The 25,935-nt window shown below is 45.9% G+C and overlaps 1 protein-coding gene across 1 annotated transcript in view; it reads right to left on the bottom strand.

Annotated features, from left to right (window-relative positions):
• The window catches only part of Ank3 (ankyrin 3), a 299,577-nt gene that overhangs the window by 15,764 nt on the left and 257,878 nt on the right, over positions 1 to 25,935 (bottom strand). Inside the window, exons 36-41 of the mRNA XM_026785393.1 lie at positions 17,893 to 25,578; positions 17,192 to 17,266; positions 13,737 to 13,868; positions 12,736 to 12,879; positions 9,663 to 9,753; positions 7,095 to 7,473 (exon numbers count right to left, since the gene is read on the bottom strand). Of these exons, the coding sequence (XP_026641194.1) occupies positions 7,095 to 7,473; positions 9,663 to 9,753; positions 12,736 to 12,879; positions 13,737 to 13,868; positions 17,192 to 17,266; positions 17,893 to 25,578 (8,507 nt within the window). The remainder of the gene's footprint in view (positions 1 to 7,094; positions 7,474 to 9,662; positions 9,754 to 12,735; positions 12,880 to 13,736; positions 13,869 to 17,191; positions 17,267 to 17,892; positions 25,579 to 25,935) is intronic.

The following is a 25,935-nucleotide window of genomic DNA, read 5'->3' as shown; positions in this document are numbered from 1 at the left end:
AAAAAACAATCTTTCAAATCAATAACTATAAGAGGCCATCCTTTTGGTAATAGAGAAGGCAAAGGAATTCCAGATTGTAGTGGGTCCATAGGTTGAATTACCTTGTTGACAGCTCTTAAATCTGTGCCCGGTACTGCAGCATAATGCTGCCTTCTTCTATGCCACAGGAGGAAGTCTGAATGGCTAAATGTCTGACTCAGTTTAGCAAAAGATGCTCCCGTGTATATCTTCTGTGGGAAAAACTCTGCATCAAGTTAAGGGCTGAGTTCTGCTCCCAGAGCTGTTGCTGCCTAGCTGCGTGATTGTCACATACACCGGTTCACTTGCCGGCATCCCTCTGGTCATTCAGGAGTGCAATGACTTCTGCAGCAAGGGCCTTTTAGGTCAGGGCAGTCTCACTTTGTGGTTTTGACAGCAAAGATGCTCATGCTATGGCCACCACACACTGCTGCCACCCCTGGGCTCTGCTGGACACCCACATACAAAATAAAGGGAAAACAAGAGAGGTGGGATTCTTCCCATCTGCCTCTACCATCCCAACGAAGAATATTAACCAGAAAGCATCCTACATATGTCAGGCTTGTCGGGCTGTTATATCCCCTGACAGTCAGGGTTATTTAGCTGTTGGCTTCTCCTATTATAGTAGAGATTTTACTCTTAGGATGATGCCCTTCCCAGTTCCAAGACCATTCTCTGATGTTGTTGCTAATTTACTCTCTCTAAAATGAGCCCAACTTCAAGGTATGGGCTTTTGGGTAGAATATAGATTTATGTGTCATAAAACCTATGGCCTTCTAGTTTATTTAGGACTTTCAACATATACTGTATGTAATTATGTAACATATGATAAGCTCAAATGCACACGACACTCATGCTAATAAAACGACTTGGAGGTTGACCTGTTGATACATATCTAGAAGGTTAGGGGACCAAAGAAAAGAATCTTCGTAGGCCCAGAGGTGTGGCTACCGCTGTGTGGGTCTTCTTTACTCCCTCCCGCTGACTTTGTTGTTCTGTAATGATTTTCAGGAGAGTTCAGTCAGCCCTCCTAAGGGCTGGACTAGAGTGGGGGGAAGCAATAGAAAGCTGCCAAATGGGCCCCGTGAAAAGCCAGTTGCCCAAGGCACCTTCTGTTTGTTTCCTCCAGGTGTTTCAATGTATCATTCATGGCAGTGCAACCTGAGTCCCTGCTCCTCCATCTCAGAGAGCATGCGAGCTGTGACGGACTGTGAGGATTTTATAGACAGAAAAACCAAACGCTTGAAAATACACTGTCTAGCCGGACAGTGGTGGCTCATGTCTTTAATTGGAGTTCTCAGGAGGCAGAGACAGATGGATCTCTGTGACTGCAAGGCCAGCGTGGTCTACTGAGTGAGTTCTAGGACAGGTTTGAAAGGTACAGAGAAACCCTATCTGGAAAAACGAGAGAGAGAGAGAGAGAGAGACAGAGACAGAGAGAGACCCCGTCTCACTGCCTCCCTAAATCAGCTTGCCAGTTAGGATTTCCACAGAAGTGACTCATAGTTGGAACAGCACCTGGGGTGCTCACTCACTATCAAGTCGGGGGATAGCTCAAAACTTAGAAAATCACTTAATTTTGAACGTTTTTAGAATCTCTGAAAATTGTATTTGAGCATATCTGACAGGGTTTTTCCCCCCTTCCTTCATCTAGTCTTCATGAAAAAAGTACAAAGAAGAAGGATTAAGAAATACAGGGAGCCGGGTGTTGGTAGCACATGCTTTTAACCCAAGTGGATCTCTGTAAGTTTGAGGCCAGCCTGGTCTACAGGGCTAGCTCCAGGACAGCCAGGCCTGTTACACAGAGAAACCCTGTCTCAAAAAAAAAAAAAAAACCCACAAGGAAAAAAAGATGTAGGGAACCTAGTTAGGGTGAGCTTCTCAGCTCTTAGCTTCTCTTCTGACCCTGATGTTGTGGGAGTTTGGTAAACAGAGTTGAGGGTGTGCTCCTCTCTGCCTCTCCAGAGACACCTACCAGAAGTCACAGGCTCCGTGAGTCACCCTCGGTGTGTGTGGTGTGTACCATGCTTGAGAACGCCTTTCCTGCACTCTTCCCTCAACCACTCTGATGCCAGGAAAGGTCACTGAAGGTGAGTGGCGGGCTGTAGGAAGGGTCATGTGGACTTTACCATGCATGGGCGAGAACTGGCACAGACCGTCATGGGAGGGACTACAGACAGACGGACAGGGTTTTCAACTGTGCTACATGAAGGTGGGATTTTCATGCCTCGCAAAAACTGCTTTCCACACTTGAAAATTCAGGTTCCCCTTTGGCACGTGTTAGTGTCATTAGAACCTGTTTCTGACGTTTTCCTTTGACTTGCACTGTGTCACGCATATCCATGGCAGGCTGTGACCTAAAATTCTCAGTCACTGCTTTATTAAGGAACTGCTTTTCATTTCCAAGACAGGGTCTTCGGGGTTTCCCTGCCTCCCTCACTGGATTCTGGGGTATTAATTGAGCACCGCGTTCACTATGAACTCCCTTCTCACCAAGACAGAATCCTCGTTTTCTGGTACAAATGCCAAGAGTTCTCGGAATCCTACCGGTCTCGTGTCTAACAGGCCTATGCAGAACAAGCACTAACACACAGCATGGCTTCCTTTCGGATGCTTCTTTGACAAGCTTTCAAGTGTGCAGAGACACAGAGAGGCAGTGTTATCAAACATGCCGAACTTCCCAAAGTGCACTCAAGGCTTCGATCCACAGCAGCCAGCGCCCCGTCACTTCTACCTGCTGGTACCTTTATAATCACACGCCGGCGAATGACTCGGGTCGTGACCCTCCGCTCCTCCTCTGAGCTTGAACCACTCTCACTGTCTCTCAAGTCCTGATAAATGCATTTTTAGTATAATTTTATCATCAGATTGAAAACAAAAGACATTGCTGAGAAGGGAACTCAAGAAAGAATTATATTTACTAATTTTTCCCCCTTAAGGAATAGGATGATTCATATTTAAAAGAATCCTGAAAAGTGAGTGGAAGAAAATGTTTCGAGCAAGATTCAGGCTGCTTTCATAGCTCTTTGTGTGGGTGAGCGAGTCTCTGCATAGTCCTGAATGCATGTATGTGTATGTGAAGGCATCAACACACATGTGCATGTGTGTATGTTTGTGCCTGTGTTTAGGTGTGCCTCTGCATGCTTATGTTTGGGCATGAGTGGTGTCTGTGCAGTTAAAGAAAAAGGTAATTAGCTGGGCAGTGGTGGCACATGCCTTTAATCCCAGCACTCAGGAGTCAGAGACAGGTGGATGGATCTATGTGAGTTCAAGGCCAGGCTGGTCTGCAGAGTGAGATCAGAGACAGTCAAAGCTACACAGAGAAACCATGTCTCGAAAAGCTAAAATAAATAAATAAATAACAGAAAAAGGTAATTACGATCTGTTAATGATAGTCTTTTTTTTATTTAAAATCTAAATGTTATCAGCTTGATAAGGTCTTTGTATTCCCGATTAAAATGATTTTAAATTGCCTTTGTCTGATTTGGACTTATGATCTTGTAATTTAGGCCATCTCGATCTCTACAGAAAGAGGCATGTGTGTTTCTTTTTTATGGAATTTTGGTTGAATTTGTTAACTTTATCAAAAGCTATCTTTGAGGTGGACACCAGGACTTGCCAGTACTGGGAGACTATCATCCACACAAGGTGTTCAGTAAGAACTTTTGCCAACAAGTGAGGGAGTACAGACCTGTGAGCGCCTGAGGACTTTAGTAAAAAAGACCCACAGTGAAATGACAGAATAAGGTGGAACATTGATGGGACTGTAGGATCGTAAGTTCAAGGCCAGCCCGGGCAACTTAATGAGACCCTGTCTCAAAATTGTGTGTTGGAGACACACAGCTCAGTGGTAGGGAATTGGCATGTGTAAGGCTTAATAGTTTACTCTCTAGGACCAGAGAGAGAGAAAGAGACACAGGAATTCTGCAACTCAAGAGTCTGAAAAAAACTATCGAGTGGCAAATAGTACCATTCAAGTGAGAAAATACTGTTATTCAGTAAATATTCTTCATCGCCATATTTAACTGTTATGGTAGAATTATACAAATGAACTCTAATGGTCAGGAAGCTAGGATCTGTGCAGTTAATACCATTACAAAAGGTATGGCTGCACTGTGTGTGTGGGAGGGGGGAGACTAGTAAAATCACTGCAGGAGAAACAGGCATCGGGTAGAATGACCGTAACATGGTAGCTGAGAAGATAACGCACTAGGATACACTGTTAACCAGCAGTCTGCTGGCAAGTCATGGAAGTGTTATGAGTAACGTTAACGCTGAGTTTATATGAAGTCCTCCTGGAGAACACGGCTCTCAAAGTAAACACCAGCCAGTGTCTATGCAAGGAACAGAACTTAAAACCCCATTCCCTCGGGCAGAACTCAAATCATTTCCACTCTCCTCCGCTGTCCTTTTGTAAGACTTAAGGAACGTGTTAGGAAAGTAAGCAAGGGGAAGAGGAAGTCATAGTCACCAAAGAACAGGATCACCCGGGACAACTCAGGATTAACAGACAGGGGAGGCTGCAGGGGAAGTCTGAATCATTCATACATGGATTGTAGGGTGGTGGAGTCAGAAGCACGTCACAGGTGAATGCACATACTAACACAGGGCTCAGGAGCTGGCAGACAGGTGACCCTTGTGAGGCTTCCAGGGCAGTCCTCACATACAGAGGCGCCTGGTGGGACCAGTGTTTCTGTGTCCCCTCTCTCCCTGGAGACACAATTTGCTTGGCCTTAGGAGAAGGGAGAGAGCAGCATAGAATCCCAGGCTTCCCTTTAAGAGAATTCTCTAGAAACCAGTAAAGGACCAAGCTTGGGTGGGGGGCAGGTGGGATTTTCCCAGCATTCCTTGCTTCATGGGAAGAGGAAAGAATGGGATTTTACCTTGTAACAGCAGGCCGTCATCCGTGTAAGCGCCGCACCGGGACTTTTGACCTGCTTTTCCGGGGGACAGAAAGGGGTCTGTTGTCTGCAGTGGACATCAGATGGCTTTGTTGGTTGCTTTACTGGGACGGGGCCACTGAAAACCTGACTGGGGCATCGTGGGATTTCCTGTGAGCTCAAACTCACGTTGCCCAGAAGCTGTGACCAAACATGGACTTTCACGGATAGGAGGTCTCTCTGCATTGGGTGGCTCAATAGGAAGTTTGGTTTCCATTGCTAGTGAACCCTGCGGAGCTCTGTTCAGGCTTGTAACTGTGTCAACCTTCATGGCCAACCCTGAGTGGCCCTCCAGCAACCCACAACCACACACCCATTAACACAAACAGTGTGTCACATGTCTATGTTGGTTTCTAATAGTTGTTCCCCCCCGCCCCAGGATAAACCTTCCTAGGTAAAAATGTCACTGTGTTACTGCTTCTCCCTGATTTTTCTTTTTTGTACATTGGTTTTAAAAGGAACATATTTAATGGTATGGCATTTTAAAAGACAAGATTCTACCCAAACTCATCCTGCTTAAAATACAATGAGAGACAAATCAAAGACAAAAGTAATTACGGAACGCCACATTTTGTGAGAAGGGGAAATCCTCAAAACACTTTAAAAGGGGGAAAAAAAAACCAGGAAAAGAATCGTATCAATGCTTAGTTATTGGTGATGTCATCATTTGCATAAACAATGATCTATTGAAATTGCTCTTCCCCCTACTTTTCCTTTCTAACACTCTAGACAGCGACCAAAAGAGTATAAACAGAGAAGGGGGAGCAGCGCTATAGGATTCTTTAATTCCCGGTGGTTAGCTTCTGAGTGCCTGGGCGTCTTTGTAAACCTGAAGCAACATTTTATAAAATACTGTTTCTTCTCCAAATGCTGGTCTTAAGGGACCTAGGCATGTCTCAGGGCAGGCCATAAGAGCTAGCATGTTAAAGGCAGAGGGCTGTGTTTACTGCGTCGTTGACCGGAAGTCAGAGGCATAGAGAGAAGACAACAGTGGGGGGAAAAAGCCAGGAGGTGGTGACATACAACTTTAATCCCAGCAGAGGCAGGTGGATCTCTGCGAGTTTGAGGCCAGCTGGGTCTATAAAGTGAATTCTGGGACAGCCAGGACCGTTACACAGAGACACCCTGTCCTGAGAAACAAGCAAACAAAAAGGTAGGAAAGTCGTGTGTGGTGGTGTACACATTTCATCCTAGCACCAAACAGGCAGGCAGGTCTCTGTGAATTTGAAGCCAGCCTGGTCTACATAGTAAGCCCCTATATAAAAAAGTGGAAACAATGCATTTTAAATTTATTTCATTGGAGAGAGATCATTCCATTAAAAAAATGGTAAAACAAGGGCTGGAGAGATGGCTCAGCGGTTAAGAGCATTGCCTGCTCTTCCAAAGGTCCTGAGTTCAAGTCCCAGCAACCACATGGTGGTTCACAACCACCTGTAATGAGGTCTGGTGCCCTCTTCTGGCCTTCAGGCATAATGCAAAAAGAATATTGTATACATAATAAATAAATAAATATTAAAAAAATGGTAAAACAAAAGAATAAAAAATATCTATTAGGTAGTTACCAGAAGAACATAGCATTAATAAGAGCAAACCAGGGGTTCTGTTGCATTTGGTCTGGGTCTACGTGCCGATGACCAACTGGCATACAAAAAGAATGTTTCTAAGGACAGACTTCTTCTGCCTGCTGTTGAGTCACCTTATCTTGGAAATTGCATCCTCCCAATTTTCGACTACTTTGAGACATTAGTCGCTACAGAATAGTATGTATCAATGGGTCTTTAAACTCTGAGAGAAGCAGAAAGTATGAAAATTACTCCCCTTTTCCACTAAGGACAAAGGCTGGGTTTGCAATCAGGGAACCTTAAGTGCAGGCAGAATTGGTACTGGACCCCCAAAATTAGTTACTTAGTGTTCCTTTGTTTCTTTTTCATCTTTGACTGGAGATACTTTATTCCCTTGACGACTAAAGGTGCTAACCCATGGTGTACATACATCCTCCCCAGGGCTTTCTTTAGCCCCCCCCCCCCATCACCATTTAGAAAGCATGAAGAACCTTGCACCCAATGGTACAGGATCAACAGCAGCGGACAGGGTATTTGCAATGACAGGAGCATGCTGACATTGCAGATGACCTACCTTAGGCTCCGATCCGCTGGACCCCTCGTCTTCGTGGAGGTTGAGCCTGGCTTTGCCATCAGCAGAAGTCCTAGTCATCTTTTTCATGCTGACAGGCACACAGGGCTTTGGTGCATCCTCCATGACAAACTTGCTGGTTTCTTCCAGAGATTTCTGATAGGCTGCGAGGGGTGACGCTGGCTCCTCAGTGCGACCAGATCCGTGTATTTTTGGTTTCAGATTCTCCTTAATGCTCTGTTTCCCTATGTCATTTTGGGATTCTGGGAAGTAGGACTTTGCCTTTGCTTCTGGAGTGACTTCTGCATGGCTTCCGTTTGCTTCAAATTTCCCAGGTTCTCCTTTGAGATATGAGGTAATGGAATCTCGAACCTGATCAGAGCTGTAAAGGATACAAGATGCAAATTCATCATGGCAGCGTGAGACTGCAGATGACTTCAGTACCCACATTACCAAACTACTTTTTTTTTTAATTTTTAGATTTATTTTATTTATTTATTTATTTTCCTGTATGTATGTCTGTGTGAGGGCGTTGGATCCTGGAGTCACAGACACTTGTGAGCTGCCACGTGGGTGCTGCGAATTGAACCTGGGTCCCCTGGAAGAGCAGTCAGTGCTCTTAACCACTGAGCCATCTCTCCAGCCCCACCAAACTACTTCTGAAGGCATAAAGTAGGCATGAAAAAAATTAGCAAGTGGATTTCAAACGGGGAGGGCCTATCGCAGGTGGGTCAGTGAGGTGTACCCAGGCTGTAGGCATCCCCAGCACCCAGCTTCCAACATAGCTGTTAGATTGTCACTTTAAATGAGAATCATTCTCCATAGCTAAATTTTACACCTTAAAAAAATGTTGATGGACATATATAGTCCCAACCTTTGTCAGTTTTAAAGGGAAGGCTACTGTGAAGCATTATCATATCACTAAAGAAAAACAAACACACACCAGGTGTGGTGGCTCATGCCTTTCATCCTAGCACTCGGGAGGCAGAGGCAAGCGAATCTAATCTCTGTGAGTTCGAGACTAGCCTAGTCTACAAAGAGAGTTCCAGGACCGTTTTACATTCCTGTCTCGAAAAACAAAAGAATAAATAAAAAGCTAAAGACAAATGAACTCATTTCTGCCTGAGAGAAATACAACAACAACAACAACAAAATTCCTGAGTGGAAACTGCATTCTCAGGAATCCTGAACTTGATTTCTTTAAGGTTTCATCTGTGCACTCATGCACCAGCCATACCTTCTCAACCAAGATGCCTTCATTGGAACTCCTTGGCCTTTGTCTACTCCAGCCCCACGACCTTCACTGACCAATAGAACTTCTGTTCACCATGGGGACACCTTTCCTAAGTGAGGTAACTTTTTTCTTCTTGAACAATTTCTAATCTTTTACTAGTTTTTAACAAAAACCACTTGTTTTCTTTTGTAGCTTGCATGTTATTTTCAGTGTGGTGCCCAGAAGAGGCAGCAATTAGCATGTTACCCTTTCTGTTAATGTGGAGGTGCGGACACAAATGTGTGCTTATCCTGTGGTATGCAAGAATAATCTACTGGGGGGGTGGGGCTGGAGAGATGGCTCAGAGGTTAAGAGCATTGCCTGCTCTTCCAAAGGTCCTGAGTTCAATTCCCGGCAACCACATGGTGGCTCACAACCATCTGTAATGGGGTCTGGTGCCCTCTTCTGGCCTGTAGGCATACACACAGACAGAATATTGCATACATAATAAATAAATAAATATTTAAAAAAAAGAGCTAGTTCCAGGACAGGAACCAAAAAGCTACGGAGAAACCCTGTCTCGAAAAAAAAAAAAATTAAAAAAAAAATAATCACTGGGGGCAGATCTCTGTGAGTTCAGGGACAGCCTGATCTACAGAGTGAGTTCCAGAATAGCCAGAACAGCAAAGAGAAACTCTGTCCTCTCCATAAAAAAATTTAAAAAAAAAAAAGAAAAATGAAAGCGTTTTTTTTTTTCCTGAGGATAGATATGTTTTCTTTGTTGTTCTGGATTTCCTACATGGTTATAAAATTTACACTGTCTCATTCCTTTTGAGGGCTTGGGGTGCTGGAGATAAGTGCAGAGCCATGCACATCTGGCTTGTTTATGCACTGCTGCTGTAGCGCACCTCTGTATTGCAGAATTTCCCCGGGGATTCTTGCTAGGTGGCAGGATTTGTCAAGTTTTTAACGTCTAATATCTTGTATCACCACATTTTGTCTGTAGCGATGAAACGAGATGAACAGTGATAGTCCTAAAAGATCTGGGCTCTCACTTCTGAAATGACTTCAACAAACAACTGCTGGCTTTGCAGACAGACTAGTGTAAGAAACCAGCAAAGTGTCTTTAATTAAGCCACCATCTAGATATTTGGCATGGAAGTAACTTTGCTTCTTACTTAAAGAATCCACCTTTCTCTGGGGATTCTAACATGCTGAAGCTGGTTTTAAAGGAAGGTATATCCTGGACTGGGTCTAATCATTTAGTAAAGGAGTCACTGCCATAAAAAGCACCTGTTTGAAACAAAGTACGGACAGCACACCCGCTTGTCACGTGTATTCCAGAGACACGGCCATACCTGTCGTCCAGGCGGTCTAGTAACCCACCAGTTATTCTTCGGGCTTGGGCCGGGGACTCTAGGCTTCCACTCGACGTCTCGTTCTGCCAACCTGCAAGTGAAGACATTGCCAGTTCTGCTTGTTCAACACGATTAAGAATAGCCTGCACCTTTTCTTCTGTCATCTCCTCAGGCTCTACTCCTTCTTCAAGTTGAATGTCCTCAAACAGAGATTTGAGCTTTTCGTCCACCATCTCCTCACCAGGACCAGATGTTCCTTTCTCCTGCTCTTCAGAGCTTAGGCCTACTTTTCTAGCCTGTGGTTTCAGCGGTTCTGCCAGCGTACCATCTTTTGGGACCCCAGCCAAACTTCCGAGGTACCGGGGACACTCACTCAGACATACGTCCTTCAGCTGGCTCTCGTCTACATCCCATGGGCCGGCCATTTCTGTTACAGCTACTGAGTCTTCCAGCTTGCTGTCTTCTAAGGACGTGTCTTCTGCCGTTACCACTGGAGGTTCACCTGCTGAATGTTCTAGGATTCCCTGGGAAGGCGTTAGCCCGTCACTCAGTCTACTGGGGGTTCTAAAGGGAGACTCTATGCTAGAGATATCACTAAAATGGTCATCTTGCTGGAAAGGGGCGGGTGGTGTGCAGTACAACCCCATGGGGGTCTCCAGCTCCACTTGAAGGGAAGGGTGACCTATGGAAGACAGTACATTTGGACTGAACCGGAATGCGCCAGAACACATTGGACACAAACACATGAGATGACTCAAATTATATCAGGTATGACAATGCATGATGGGTTACAGAAGAAGGTACACAATTTCATGGTTTTAGTTACATGTGATTTAATGAAATAAAATAACAGCACTTTATCAATTTTAATACAGTAGCATAACTATGCAGAGGAAATTAACTCAATATAAAGTTAGTTGTCATATGTAGAAGATCTGTGGCTCACGGCTAACACAGCATGCAAAAACCTATGCTATGGTAGACTTAGTACAGCAAGCTGCAAGAAGCCAATTCTGTAATCAGTTCCCTCTTGCTTAGGTTAAAAACAAAATTCAACTCTAATTCTTACATGGAATTTATGGGAGAAAATAAAGGAATGGATGTACATAATGGAAAGAAATGATGGATTTCTACAGCAATGGGAGCACTGGCTAAAATAGTTTAGAAAGATGTTAGACAAGACAAAAGACTCCCCGTGTTATCAGGTGCCTTAAGTCACAGAGATGAGAGAGTTATGGTGTGTACGGAGGTCTTGGTGAAGCGGGTGATAGGAATCTGCTTAGAATCATGAGGTAAAAGAGAAAATAAAATGACACACAGTGGAGATGGGAGGAGAGCTTAGGGACTTGGAACCGTGCTGTGGCAGCCTGCTCAGACGGGAGGAGGGGGCTAACCCCTGGTTCTAAGCAATCTATGGAAGAGGAAGAATTTCTTGCCCCGGCAGTGAGAAAGTCAATAAGGGTCTGGTCCTGGTGAGGAAAGGGTGTTTCCCAAAAGCTCAACAAAGAGGGGGGAGACATTTTTTTTTTTTAAAGCAGCAATGCATTTTCTCTAGTCACCGGTCTGCAAAGCCAAAGACCGATTTTTCCCTTTCGTTCAAGGCAAACAGCTGTTGCAGGTTGCGACTGCTATAGGTTAGTGGACACTCGTTGGTTGCAGCCACCTATAAACGTGAGCCTCTTGTTAAAATCTGGCTAAGAAATGATTTATCGTTTGCATTAGTGAACTTATTTCATGCCTAAATTTTCTTGAGAAATTTTCATAAAAAGAACTCCATGATATTGAGATACAATAACAAAATGCCCTGGTGAGCTTATTTTAATGACATTCAAACTTGACAGTGTTAAAACAAAATGAACCAAGGATACCACACTTGATTTCTTTTCCCAATAAAGAGTAGAGGAAGCTATAGCTGTAACTTGCCAGTCATTCTTAGTTTGCTCTAGTGATCGAGTACAAAAAGGAGTTTATTGACCTACAGCCGCCCGCCTAAGACAAGGTGAACCACAGCGCGTGTGTCCCAGGGAGCCAGTGTATCGGTGCTCCGTGGGTGACAGACACACTTAGTAAAGAGGCACTGTCTAAGTCTCTGCAACCTTTCCCAATGGGACACGTACAGAACTTTGAAAGTTCCTGGCTCTAGAGAGTCCAAGTTTGCCAGTTAAACACGGAAAAAGACCAGGACCTTATTTCTTGGCCCTTGAATCAACAGGACAATATCCCTGACTGCTCTGGTCCATGCCGTACTGTTATTTTCCATTCATCAGTCACTATGGGGACAGAGTCCCACCTGCGAAGTGAGACAGGAATAGCTTCAAAAGCATGGCTGTCTGTTATGTTTTTCCTGACATTCTGATGAGAGGGAATGATTAATGAATGGGGGAGGGGGCTGGTAGATTAAGCTAAACCTAAAGGTCACCACTGATTTGTGAGTGTGTGTGTGTTCACTGAATTAGAAAGACTGTTGTCTTTTACGTACAACACACCAAATATTGCCTGCTCTCCACCCCAAGAATTGCTGGCAGAATGCAGGCTAATATAATGCTAACTAACTAAACCACCTGAGATGATGGGAGACTCCTCGGGTGCCCTTCTACATGCTTGGTCCCACGGCAGTGATTCACTCTTTACCCAGTGTTTGTTTAGCCAATGTTTAGTGCCAACTGGGCTCAGCATATCACCTCCTTGGCTAAACCTGGGCTCACAGTTTTATTTCACTTATAAATGGAAAGCGTTCACGAGTTTTTCCGTTTGAAAGAGTGGTTAATTTTAAATGCCAAGGCATTGCATTTTTTAGGCATTACGTTTTCGTCCTTTCGGGGTGCACAGAAGGCTAGGAGTCGCGGCTTTCAGCTCATGCACTCTCACAGGGCATCCTCTGCCTCGCAGAGAGACATCTGCTGAGCCTGCTCTGGTATTAGAACGCTCGTTTGTAGACTCTGGCAGGGCCAAAATGGCGGGAACACGAGATGTCAAGCAGATCACGGCGCGCGCAGCGGTGAGCGGCTGCCTCGACCGGCAGCACGTTCATAGTTCTACCAAACGATCAAATATGAACACTAAATGCAATTACCATCGACTGGGTCATGGAAAACATTGTTTTCATCTGCAAAGCTTCTGGTGCCTGAAATATTCCCGTAATCAAAAATCGGTCCTTCTAGCAGGGTCACTATGTCTATTCGGTTAATTTTGGTCAAGACCGAAGTTAAGGCATCAGCTGAAAAGGAGAGAAAAAAGGTTGAGAACCCAGTGGCATCATTTCCCGCAAGTTTACACAACATCCAACCAAAGCATGGCTTCTGCAGCTCTGTTCACATTTCAGCTCCCCGCTGTAGCTCTGCTAGATCCCTGCCCAGAATGCTGGCTGCCCCAGGGAAGAGCCCTACTTTAACGCTGTCTATGGAGGTCACGGTACGCATCCCAGCAGGACAGGACAGAAGGTCTTCAAACACCTGTACCCCGCTAACGGGCCTAACACAGCTTCAAGTTCCCTGGACTCACCTCATTCTAATATTCAATGCTTTACGTTTTAATCAACTACCAAGGTCAGGCCGTGACCGGGCAGATCCTAAGTAATTTACCCCACATCATAGTGGGTGGGTACTGGGTGTTTTGGACTCATTGCCACCATCCACCCAAATCTAATGGTAGCAGAGGATTCTCTGCTGCCCTAGACTGGATACAGCTTGCTGGCTCCCCTAGTTGTAAGCCCATTCCTCTCTGTACTACCCTCCACACCTGCCCCTGGATGGAGCCATAATTACAAAACGTTTTGATGACCATCCTGTGACAAGAGAGTTAATATTTTTCTCCCAGTTTTAGCAGACACATGGGAAGAAGGCCAAACAAAGTGCACACTATTTCCTGCTTCTTGCTTTCCCGAAAGCTTAAACAGAGGATTCTAGGACAACAGCACTTAACTAAACAATTTCCACTCTAGACTCTCGCTAACTCCTCCTCCTTGCTACCTAAAATTACAGAACACTGAAAATCCTGGAATGAGCCCAACAGCAGATTTATCTAAGCTTACTGACCCTGTGGGGTTTTGAAAAAATTAAATAATTTGAAGCATACTTGTGGCATTCTTTCCGTCTCTGGTAACCCACTTTTTTAAGAGCATGAAGCTTTGAGAAATTAAAGAATTGGGATTTTCCACACGTATCTGATTGATTTCGTCCACTGAAAAATTCAGTTCCCTTGCCAGCTCTGTGAAGAGAGAGAGAGTTAGGGAGGGTATATTTTACTGTGCACACACTTTATCAAAGTCATGTTCAACTCCCAACACCCCACTCCAAAGAAACAAAACAAAACAAAAAAACCAACCAACAAACAAAACCACCAGAAAAAGAAAATGAATAGTAAAGAAAAGCTCTTTGTTTAGAGTTGGGTACTCTGGTGCTTGATTTTACAGGCAGCAGCCTGTGGCCAGACTTTTTTTTTTTTTGGCTAATTACTTACAATCAAATTTTCATTAGAAATCGTGTGTGTGTGTGTGTGTGTGTGTGTGTGTGTGTGTGTGTATGTGTGTATGTAGCCTTGGCTGCCATTCTGTAGACCAGACCAGGCTGGACTTAAACTCACAGAGATCACCTGCCTCTGCCTCCTGAGTGCTGGGATCATTTTTAAAGATTCTTGGGATTTAAAGAGAGGACGCTGCTGGTTTCTTTTGATTGGGCGTATCTCTGCAGAATGAACAATTGCACACAAGACAGGGAGGAGCATACCACCCCTGGCCATACACAGACAGCAAAAGGGTTGCTCTGAGGGAGCTGTTGTAGTACACCTCTTATTCTTCATTTCTAATGAAGTGACAAAGCCTGTGGGTTTCCTCAGGAGGTCCAGGGAAAAGCGTGCATGCGATACACAGCCATGTGTGGGAAAAAATAAGAGGAAGTGCTGTGTCCAAGTACATACTCAATCTTGCAAACACAGAGGTGTCTCTGCAGAGATTAAGATGAACTCAACGTGAACCATCAATATGGCTTGGCATGTGAAGGCTCCTGATGCCAAGCCTGATGACCTGAGTTCAGCTCCTGGGCCCCATGTGGTAGAAGGAGAGAGAGAATCAAATGAACTCAATATGAATGGAGACCTTGGGAAAGGAGACATCTTGCCATCACATCTCTTTAAAAAGTACGTATCAAGTAAGAAACACGAAGAATTGCTTCCACGGGAAAACAATTGGCCAAGATTCTACTCCTGTCAAGCATTTTCTAGAAACTTGGCAAAATGAACTCAGAAATTCAAGAAGTCCTCACGTTTGATTAAGTGTACTGCTAGAACTCTATCCTGTGGCACGCAGGGGCTTATAAAATGTTTCGCACCCAGGAGTGGTCACTGTAGACTGGAACTACTGGAAACTTGACAACTGTCCTCTTGTTGAACAAAAGGAGGAAGTTTGCTGATGAGATACTGAGTTTTTAGTCTTGTGATCATGGTGGACAGTTACAAGTATATCAAGCAAAACAGTGTTTCTATAAGCGAAACCAGTTCACCTCAGCACAAAATTTAGCCTTAATACATGTGTGTGCAGACACTTTCTTTTGTTGTTCCATTTAACAGCAACTAGAGCTTAATTTAAATTCACGTCATGAACCTTAAGCATAGAAGTTAGGAAAAAATACCATCACATGTATAGAGCATTACCAATGAAAGCCAAGACCAGCAAATATTAATTGTCGGAGACTCAAAATTTGTATTAGTTGCAAACAAAACAAGATTATCTTAATCAAAACTTATTAGCAATGGTTTCAAGAGACACACTTATATTTTGTTTGCTTAAATATTGAAATTTTTCTAATAGTCTTCATTGATCACATGGTAGTTCTAATTAAAGAAGTTAATTCCAGTTTTAATTCCTCCATCTGTGTACATTTTAGGTGACAGGAGTCCTACTACCCAGGAAGTCCTTAAGAACAAACATTATTTATTTGCCTGGGAGACTGGGGAAAGGCACATTGACCCTGAAGAACTCAGAGCTGGAGGACTTGATTTTATTTCGTCTGTTCTGGTCCTAGGGATGAAATGAGGTTTTGAGTAGGCCAGGCCACTGAGCTCTGTTCCCAGTTCAGCTGGGTCATCTTCTGTGCCACATCTCCAAAAATTTACTCTGGGAAACTAAGGATTGCCCATGTTAAAAAAAAGAGAAAGAAAATCTGGTTATTCAGTAATAATGCAAAAATTAACATATGTTCTGTGTATTTTTCAGGTAAATAACCTATGTTAAAGTGGAATTGGTGTTAAGAAGGACTTTGGAGGAAACTATATGTACATGTATAACACAATTAATTCCTCTCAATGTTTGAAGATCACCCAGACACTGAGCATACCAGAGTTCCGGGAAGCCTCTGGCCATGTGCAGCTCGTCTAGAGTAGAGACTAGACACCAGGTAAGGAGGGCTCGGAGGTGGGGCTGAGGCATGCAAAGGGCACATGTAGATGAATTTGTTCCCCATGGTCTAGTTTCACCTTCCTCTCTCTAACACCAGATAATGGTATGGCAGGAGAATGGCTGTGGTAGCAGATATATGACTGCAGAGAGATGATAATTAACATTTATCTCTTTTACCAGTTTAGTTATGTTTGGTCTACAGTCATAAAATAAATCGAGCATTTGCTCCAGCATTCCAGTGTATTTTCAAGGAGTGTCCAAAGTCTTTAGATGTGTAGTTTAAAATGAATATTCAACCTAGGAAACATCAAATCTCTTAGATGTGAAGGAGTCAGGATATGGGGAGGTTTGTTAAGATCAACACTATCAAACTAAATTGTTTGGGTGACACAGCCCCACATTTGACTTTACTGATGTAAAACCAAACTGGCTATTTCCTTCCCATCACCCTGACTGTAAATGGTTCCAGAGGGCTCAAGTACCTTTGGGAACCACATCTATTTACTTGCATCCTTTTCCAAAAGTTAACTTAGGAATAAAGCTTTCGTTCCTTTTTCTTGGCCATAGAAATATTAAAAATGTTTTTTTTGTTCTTTATTGTCAATTTTTTTCAATTAAACTAATCCTAAGGCATAACAGTAAGTTCATTGAAAAGCAACAGTCTAAGAGAGGCACAGCAATTGGGTAAATACTGCAATTCTGGAAGGCTAAGGCGCGCCTGTCTACACCTGGTTACACAAGGGCACGGGTGATTGAACTGTTGACTAAGAGCGCTGTTTTAACAACATGGGTCATGTTAATTATGTAGTTCTAGCCTCAGCTGGGTCTTCTTTTAGGCTCCTAAGGCCTGTGCCCTCAGATACAAGGCTACTCTCTTATAGAAACAGCAGTGTGAAAAGAGTTTAAAATAAGACCTAACTTTGTTTATATACAGAAAAAAAAACCAAACCCCCAAACTTAAAGGTGTGCAGTTGCTGTCAGTAATTATCAGCGTAGGTAGAATTATGAATAACATTTTACGGGCTGCTTGTTTGTGTATTTAAAGATGCACAGGAGGATCAGGAAGATGATCTGCGCATGATGAAGACAAGGACACTGGGGAAGGATACCTGCTTCGTTCAGGAGCGCTTATACTTACCTGTCCAACTAAGTCCCAGGTGATCGGCTACTATTGCCATCCTGATATCTGTCCGCTCACAAGGACTCTGTGGACCTACGATTTACAATTTCTCAATTAAAACAATCGCCAAGGAAGACACGACACTGGAAAATTGCTTTTCGCAGCACTCAGATTTTTTTTTTTTTTTACAGAGACTGACACTAACACTGTGTACTTAGATGTGTCCTAGTCACCTACACAAACACCTAGACAAAAATTTTTGTCTGTCACCCGCACCAGGCCAAATGCCAGATTACATGGATGCTCGGAATGTAATGAGATTGAACATGCTGGCGAGTCGGCCACTTCACAACGGTCACAGAGTCGCGTTGGTGGCCACAACCATTGATGGAATCTGGACATCAGTGCCTTGGCTCTGACAGAGTCATACCCACGAGCACGTCAGGAAAGAAACTCGCTCACATCTCTTGAGTGACACCAGTGTCGCATGCTTCCCTAGCTCTCTACGGTGTAGCTGGGTTGAGAGAGAGGATAGAGCATCTAGGACAGCACACACAGATGACAATGACAGAATGAGAAGCTACGGTTAAACCACTCCACAAGCAATCACGACAGGTCATGCACTAGGGTCTACGAGTTGGAAAGTGTTTACGGACTATGCTGTTTCTCCAGGTCGTGAGCAAAGAGCGCTCAAGAAACCTGACTGCCTCCATTCTCACCAGTCCTCCTACTGCCGGCCTTTCCACTCTTTGATTTTAAAGGTGTTGCCTCTGTTCTCTTATCTCTAGCGGACTTCGTGGTAACTGAAGACTGGCCACCCCGGGAAGTCTCGGACAACGACGTGGTTCTTGAGGTACTCTCTTCCTCATCGGACAACTCCGACTGCATCTTTTTGTCCTCTTCAGTGAGGCGGTCCACAAGTTTTAGGGTCTCACCACTAATTCCCTTAAAATATTCAATGGGATGTTTACATACCGCCTTATGCTGACTTTCTCTAACTTTAACGGTGGTGGTGGTGGTGGTGTTGGTGGTGGTGGTGGTGGCGGTGGTGGCGGTGACACAGGTGGATCTTACCTTTACTGGCAACTTGGATGGAGGCGGTTTGGCCTTGTCTTTCTCTGGCTGCCCTCGCTTTTGTGTGGCACATGCTTTTCTGACTGAAACTAGGTTCTCCCTGTGTGTGTTTTTGACTGGAATTCGGGACTTGACATCTACACATGAAGAAGGAGGAAGGGTTTTGTTTTTTTCAGATGGACCAACCTGCCTCGGTTTACCTGCTTTACTGTCTGGCTTATGGTTTAGCAGGAAGACATCTTTTGGTGCAGTGGCCTTTATGGGAAGCTTGGATTTCCGCCTAGCCCCTACTGGCTCCTTCCGCGAATCTCTGGTGCAGTGTCCTTGGATCCCTGGACTCTTTCCTGAGACTTTGACTGGATTAGCTTTCTCTGTGGTACGAGTGGGACAGGCAGCCCGTCCTGTCAGAACTACGTGATTTGTGGTGTTATCTGTCTGCACAGTGGAAGAATCCAGGTTATTGTTGTTATTGAAGTTATCTTTTTGGAAATCGTGTTTCTCTTGGGGCCTATCGCCCACCTGGCTATCGGGTGCACTTGAGATAACTGCCATCGTTTCGTTTTCTAACCCCTGACAATTGGTCACCACAGCCTCTAGCTTATCTGTCACTTCTCCAGAGCCTTCTTTCTTCATGGTCATGGTAGATGCAGAAATTCCCATTTTTATAGGCGTGCGTGACTTGGGGTCAGCTTTTGAGGTGTTAGTGGCGGCGGCTGACTTCTCCAGAGACCCACTACAGGCTGTGCCTTCCTGACACTCTCCGTTGGTCGATTCGACTGTAGGTGCCTCTACATCTCTTTCTAGATTGGTGTCTACCGAGGTGTCCCCTGACTGTGGCTGTGGGGTGTCAGTGACCACACTGCTATCCCCTTCCCCCTGGGCCCCTGACTTCCCTTCAGGAGTATGCTCACCAATCTGGAAAAATTGGAGCCTCTCTTCCACAAAATCTCTCTTGCTCATGTCAATTGCACCACTGCGGGTCATCTCAAACATTTTTCCTTCATGAAATGGGAAGGGGTTAGGCTCACTAGTTGGGGTACTTTCATCAGTTGGTGTTCTGGCTGGCGTTGTGTCAGGGGTGGTTGCCGGAGATTGGTCGTCCACCGCCAGGCCAAATGGCTTAGTGTCATCTTCCCGAGATTTACTGTCAAAAACTTCATTGTCCCCTCGGTTATTGGGCCAAGGGTCAAAATCTAGACCTTTGGTCGCTACCGTTTTAAAAGGAGTGGCGAATTCTTCATCAACTTTGTAACTGAAGTAAGTATCAGGAAACACAGATCTGTCTGGATGTCTCCCTTCCAGGGTGAAAAACTGGGCCCCTGACTTGGGATCTGTCTTCTCTGGGGTTTGGTCAGAGGAAGAGCTTTTGGAAGATGATGGCTTCTCTTCATCCAGCCCCACTTTCCCCTCCTCCTCAATAACTTCCAGTTTACTCTGACTGAAAGAGCGGTCGGCCGGCTTCAGGATGCCCTCTGTCCAGATGTCCTTCTTGGTATCCAGGGTCTGACTGGGGAGTTTAGAGTCACTCTCTGTTAGGCCATCGTCCTCATCTTGCAGGTCATAGCCATCCAGAGAGTCGATCTCGGTGGCATCCGTGTCATGGGAAAACTCAGCTGTGGTTGCGATGGAACACTCAGTGACAGACTGGTCATTGTTTCCATTCTGAGCTGTTTCGTTCTGAGGCGAGTCAAGGCCAGACTCGTTCTCCCTCCCGTTAGTCTCCACCTCTTTCTGGCTGGAAGCCTTCGTGGCAGCCGTTTTGGATTTGGCCATGTCTTTCTGTCCTTCGTCAACTTCCTTTAACTTGAAGGTGTATTTTTTAACCGGCACCGGTCGGTACATGGACTCATCATCACTGGAGTCGCTGGCTTCAGCGCCGGGAGGAACCGGTGATGGGGGCTGCACTCGGATGACGGGTTCAGCCAGCTGGTACTTGTCACCCTCATCCTGAAGGTTGACCTCAATCATGTCAACCTCCCTTTCAGGGAGATACTGATGTTTCTTATCTGATTCCATCTGGTCGGCATCCAGAGGGGGAGGAGGGGGGAACTCAATATAGGCGACCCGGTTACATTTGGGTCTTGGGGTAGAGTCTTTGCTCACATCACGCTCTGTTTCCCGTTCCATGGCCACCTGCTTTAGGGGGGCTGACTTGGGCTCCTCTGACTCCGACTCCTCAGAAACCTCGGGGATCGGGCTGGGTTGACCTGGTATAAAAGCTAAGAAGGAGTCTGGCGTCTTAGATGTGAACTCGTAACTCACTTCCTCTGAGCTGGGGGTTTCTGGGGTCAAAGGGCTCTTCCCAGAGCTGTCTAGAAAGGACACTTGCTCTAGAGTATCATCTTCTGGACTGCCCTGGGGAGAAGGAGGCTGCTTTTGCTGTCTGGTTGTATAGAAGGTTCCCCTGGCTTCCTGCACCGTCTTACATTCCTGACTTATGATTTTTTTAACCCCTCCTTGCTGGAGCTCCTTCTCGTACTGTTTCCCCACTTGGACGAAGCTAACATAAACAGGTAGGGTTTTGATCTCCTTCCCTCCCTCTGTCTGAGCTAGCGGAGCAAGCTTCTCCAACCCCTCCATGGAACCGTGGTCGAACACATCACTAGAGGGAGAGTCCTTTCCCGGGCTAAACTCTAACGAGTCGGGAGATCTGGTGGGAGAGGTCTCGGTTTCATCGAGAGCTGGGCAGAGGCCTACATAACTCTGTTTGGAAACTTTGCTGATCTCGGAATAGGTAACTTTTTCATCCTCTACAGAATTAAAGTGCTGGCTTTCAACTATCTCTTTGCTCATACTTGACCGGGACACTTTTTGGGAGAGTTCGTGTTTTGGAAATGTTGACTGCTCACAAAACCCATCAGGCATGTTAGAAGATGGCATCTTTCTCTCGTCTGCGACCCTGATGGGGATGTGAGAGACCAATGAGCTCTCGCTTCTCCTGGGAGGATGGTCGGGAGCGCCGCCGGGACGGTCCCCTTCTTTAACAATATACTCCCTGTATAACACTTTCTTGGAGGGAGATTTTACACTCATTTCCTTAATTTCTGAGAGAGAGCCGTTCGTTAACAATTTGTGTTCTCTCTCAGTCACACACATAAATTCATTCCTTGGGTCGGCATTCTCGCTCTCCCCCGGGCGAGCGGCATGACTCTCTCTGGTATCGTGAACAAGCACATGCGAAAGTTTCTCTTTCTGAGCCTTATTGTTATTGGCCCCAGAACTTTCCCATGTTCTAAAGACCTTTTTGTCCCAAGGTCCCTTGGTCGCTAGGTCTGATGTCATGGGACAGGCTGAGTCTTCTTCAGCCTGCTGCTCGGGGAAGAAGTCGGGCATTGCCTTACTTAACACCTCAGTTCTGTGTCTTTTGGCATCATCGGAGCCAGGTTCGTGCACAACTGTGTCGTTGCTTTTGGCATGCTCAGTTTTGAATATTGTGACATCATTTTGCACTGGCACTCTCTCCTCGGAGGGGTCTACAGCCTTCTGCTGTTTTTCTCTAGCCAAACCTGGGTGTGTGGGCGGCTTGTTTTCTAGAGTTTTCTTAACTGGGATTCGAGATGGGCCGTCCAGATTTTTCTCTTCTTGAGAAGGGTCCTTACTTTTTGCGCGTGTGCCTTGTTCAAATTTTAATCGAATGGGACTGAGTTTAGATTGCTTGAGCTGAAATCTGGACTGGGGCCCCTCTGGTCCTCGGCTCTGAGCATGGACAGTTCTTTTGGCTTCCTCTGTAGGCTGGCCATCCTCACTCTGTTGGGAAGGGACCCTCTTCTCTGGGCTGCTGGAGCCACTGGATGTCTTCCTTTCCTCAGCCTGAGGGACACCTCGTCCGTCTGGGCCACGCTGCCTGGCCTTAACCCACTCGTCATTGGATGCCAATAGCTCTGTTAACACTTTCTCGGGACTACTGCTGGTAGAACTCTGGGAAGAGTATTCCTTGCCATTTTGGGGGCGTGGCTTTTTCTCCGGGGACTGCAGTTCATCGTTTAGTTTCTCGGTTTTGTCACGAAAAAACTGTGACACCTCAGTCAGTTTCTCTTCGGCCTCCTTCACGGTCCTGTCCACCCTATCTTCATATATCAACTTCTCTCTACCTCTCTCTAGTCTGTCCTCGGACAAGTGCATCCACACGGCATGTTTTGGACCACTGACATTACCCGCATAGTGCAACACTGTCATTTTATCAAAATGCTCGTCTTTAGACACTCTCCCTACCCCATTTTCGGACACATCTTTATAGATTTTGGAGAGGATTTCTTTTTTAGGGGCAGTGGCTACTTTATCTCTGGAGCGCTTATCAGACCTCTGTAACTCTGAGCTAGGGGGTCCTGCAGGGTCTGTCACCGATTCCTCGGTATCAGAGTGAGAAACATCTAGCTTCTCTGACAGAAGCATTTTCTCAGCAAACCTGTACGACTCCCCTCTTAGGTCTGACAGCTCGTCATCATGGTATTCTACGGAGTGCTGACTCAAAAGCTTCAGTGTTTTATACGACTCATCGGACAGGAGCTGTGCGGAACTAGGGCGGCTATCTTCTTCTTGGGACACTGGAGTATTTACTCTGGAAGATTCCAGATAAGAAGGCAAGGACTCTTCAGCTGCAAGTTCTTCATCGTCTTGTGGACCCTGCTCCTCGGGGCAAGGGAAAGCATCGTGTTTCTCTGGCAGAAAATCTTTTAAGTTAATACTTCCCCGGGACAAGTCTTTCTGACACACAGATACTTCCTTCTCTGGATGCTTTTTGGTCTCTCTAATAATGACTCCAGTGGGTTCGGCTTGGTTACCTTTTTCGATGTGGACTTCTATTATACGCTCCAGTTTGGGTTTCATTTGGCTGTCCTTCTCTGCGTGCTGGGCTGAGATCTCAGCAGCAGACTTGGGAACGTCTGGAGACATGGCCGACTTGTGTTCAAACAGCCCTGCCAGCTCTTTGGAAGGGTCTCGCCCGGACTGGAAGGCTTTCATAATGTCGTGGACTGACATGGTTTCCTCAATTCGTTCTGAGGTACATTCACTGCCCGGAGGGGAGTGATACACCATCCTGGTGGTCGTGGTGATATGAGTCTCTTCTTTGACACGCATGCCTTTACTTAAAACCCGACTATGGTCCTCTTCCTCGCTACTGGCTTTCATTTGAAATGCTTTGACTTTTTCCTTAATGCTAGAGGTGGTAGGCTTTGGCTCCAACTCCATAAATGTAGGCGAAGGTTTGGGAGACACGGGGTCCTCTGGCTGGGACTGGGGGATCTCCCCAGTAGAGGGTTCATAGCTCCTAATCACATGGACCACTTCAGTCCTTGTCTCTGTGATGACGGGAGGGATGGGGACTTCGTGGAAAAGCGGCTTAGGGCCCGTGCTTTCGGCACTTTGTGGGGCTGATGGTGTTTTCTCACTCCTGGTTTCAAAGCCGCTGTCGGACAAGGGACTTTTATCTTGGTCATGTTGAGAAAAGTCATCAGGAGATTCTAAGATGGCATCGGAGCCAAAAAACGAGTCAGCCATCTTGCACAATTCCTTCTCGGAGGTGGAAGGCCTCATGGAGGCTGGCGGCATTTTGAGTTTGTGTTCCTGCAAGGCCATGGCTGGCTTTAAAATCCTTTTCTGTCTCTCCTCTCCGTCCTTCTTGGCATCTTCAAACTTGTACTTTAAGTTGGTCAGTGAACTGCTCCCAATGTCATTGGTCAGGTAGTCAATGACTCTCGTCAAGTTGGCTTTCCCGTGCACTTTCTCAGGCAGAGGTGGGGTGTGGCTGGCCGCGGCCCGCCTGGCTTCTTGTAGTTCCTCGGAACTAAACTCGATCCAGTCATCCTCTGGAGAATGTCCTTTGTCACTCTTTGGGGATTTGGGTGGCCCTTTGCTGTCGACGCATACATCCTTTTTTAGGATCTCACTGACTTTCACCAAGTCTTCCTTCACCTTCTCGACGATTTTGAAAGGCTCTTCGTCATCTATCCTCCCCTCTTTCGGAAGGTCGGGTTGGAATGGCTTCTCCTCAGGTACATCCGTCTGCAGGATGGCGGTCATTCTCATGAGGTCCTCCTTCATTTCCGCCACGTCCTTTAAGATCTCCTGACTGGAAGATAAAGAAGACGGCGCCGACAGCTTAAGGGCGGAGGGCGTGAGGAACAGAGATGACTTAACGGGGGATGACGTTCGAGCGAAGTGGGGTTGAGGACGCGTCTCCGTAGTCAATGTTTTAACGGGTGACAGCAGAGCTGCTGCCGATTTTGTGAGCGAATTAGAGTCTGGGAGTTTCTTCAGTGCTGGTTCCGACGACACATTGACGACCGAGTATACTGGCACTGTGATTACTGACGACGTCACGGATGAGGTAGTAGCAGAGATTGAAGACCCGAGGGAGGCGTAGAGTGCACTTGCGGAGGAAGTTCTCAGAGACTGAAAAGCCAAGGGTACTGCAGAGACGTACGACCTGAGTGGGGAAAAGGGCATGGCTGCCATGGTAGAGGGCGGTTTCTCCACCGCGTCGGTGGCCATGCTGGCCACTGAGCTCGCGGCATTTGTGGCTGTAGAAATTTTGTCCTGTAACGTGGCAGTGGCTTTGCATCCGTTAATTAAAGCTGAAGATGAGGGATACTTCAGAGGAGACACGGACCCGTTGACTAGCGCTACCTCTGCGTGCCCGGACGTCTGCTTTAAGGGGGAGGGGAGAGATGAGGCCATCGTAGCTTTAGCTGGCGAGAGGACATCAGCTGCCGACTTAGTTGGAGACACCACTGACTTTAAAGGGGAAGAGGTCAGTGGCGCTGCGGATGTGATAATGGACTTAAATGGCAAGCTTGAGGAATACATAGTAATGTTTGATTTGGGGGAGGCAGGGGGTGTCATAGTAATGGATGACCTCTCCAAAAGAGACCCTGCGGTCGTCACAGGAGAAGTCCGAGAGGAAAAGGTCGAGTTGGGCGCCAGCCCCTTTAAGGGTGTGGCCTCGGTGACTGTGGGAGCTCTCCCCAGGGTACCAGAGGCAACCTGGATATTGTAGGGAGATGGCGACGCCACCGTTTTTATTGGCGAAGACATTGTCCGGAAAGATCTAATAGGAGATGCCACGTCACTAATGGATTTGACCGAAGATGTCGTTGATGCGCCTAGTGTGGATTTGATTGGAGAAGGAGTCGAAACAGACCATATGGATTTTAACGGAGAAGCTGATGGTGTGTTAGAGGAAGAGCTGGATAAGGAGGCGAAGCCTGACTTGGCCGGCCCGGGTACCGTGCTTGGAGCTGTGGTCCAGGACTGGTATGGTCTTGTAGAAAAGAATGGCTTGTATGAGCAAGTGGTGGGGAGGGATCTTGCTGTTCCTGAACTCCGTTCAACTGTTTCTTAAATTTTAAAATGAAAAAATCAAACACAAAATAAAAACCAACAAAAATGGTTGAGAAACAGAGAAGAGACCAGAGAAAAAAAAATTGGTCAGTAAACTTGGAAATATCGCAGAAGCAAGTACAGTTGTTTGCATGATTTGGGATGGGAGAGGCAAAAAAAAAAAAAAGGAACGATTTGAGCAAAAGAGGAAAAATAAACATGAACGCACATGAAGAATCTGAAGTTAAAAAAAACAAAGATGATGACGGAGCGGGAATGGAATGGTATACAAGGAAAGCGCACAGCAGCCACAGAGGCCAACGGTGTGACGGAGGAACACAGGCAAAGCACCGACAATGACAAGGACG

Source organism: Microtus ochrogaster, linkage group LG2 (genome assembly GCF_000317375.1).
Source record: "Microtus ochrogaster isolate Prairie Vole_2 linkage group LG2, MicOch1.0, whole genome shotgun sequence".
Taxonomy (NCBI): domain Eukaryota; kingdom Metazoa; phylum Chordata; class Mammalia; order Rodentia; family Cricetidae; genus Microtus; species Microtus ochrogaster.
The sequence above is the reverse complement of the archived record's forward strand: the minus strand, read 5'-3'. Positions and strand labels throughout refer to the sequence as shown.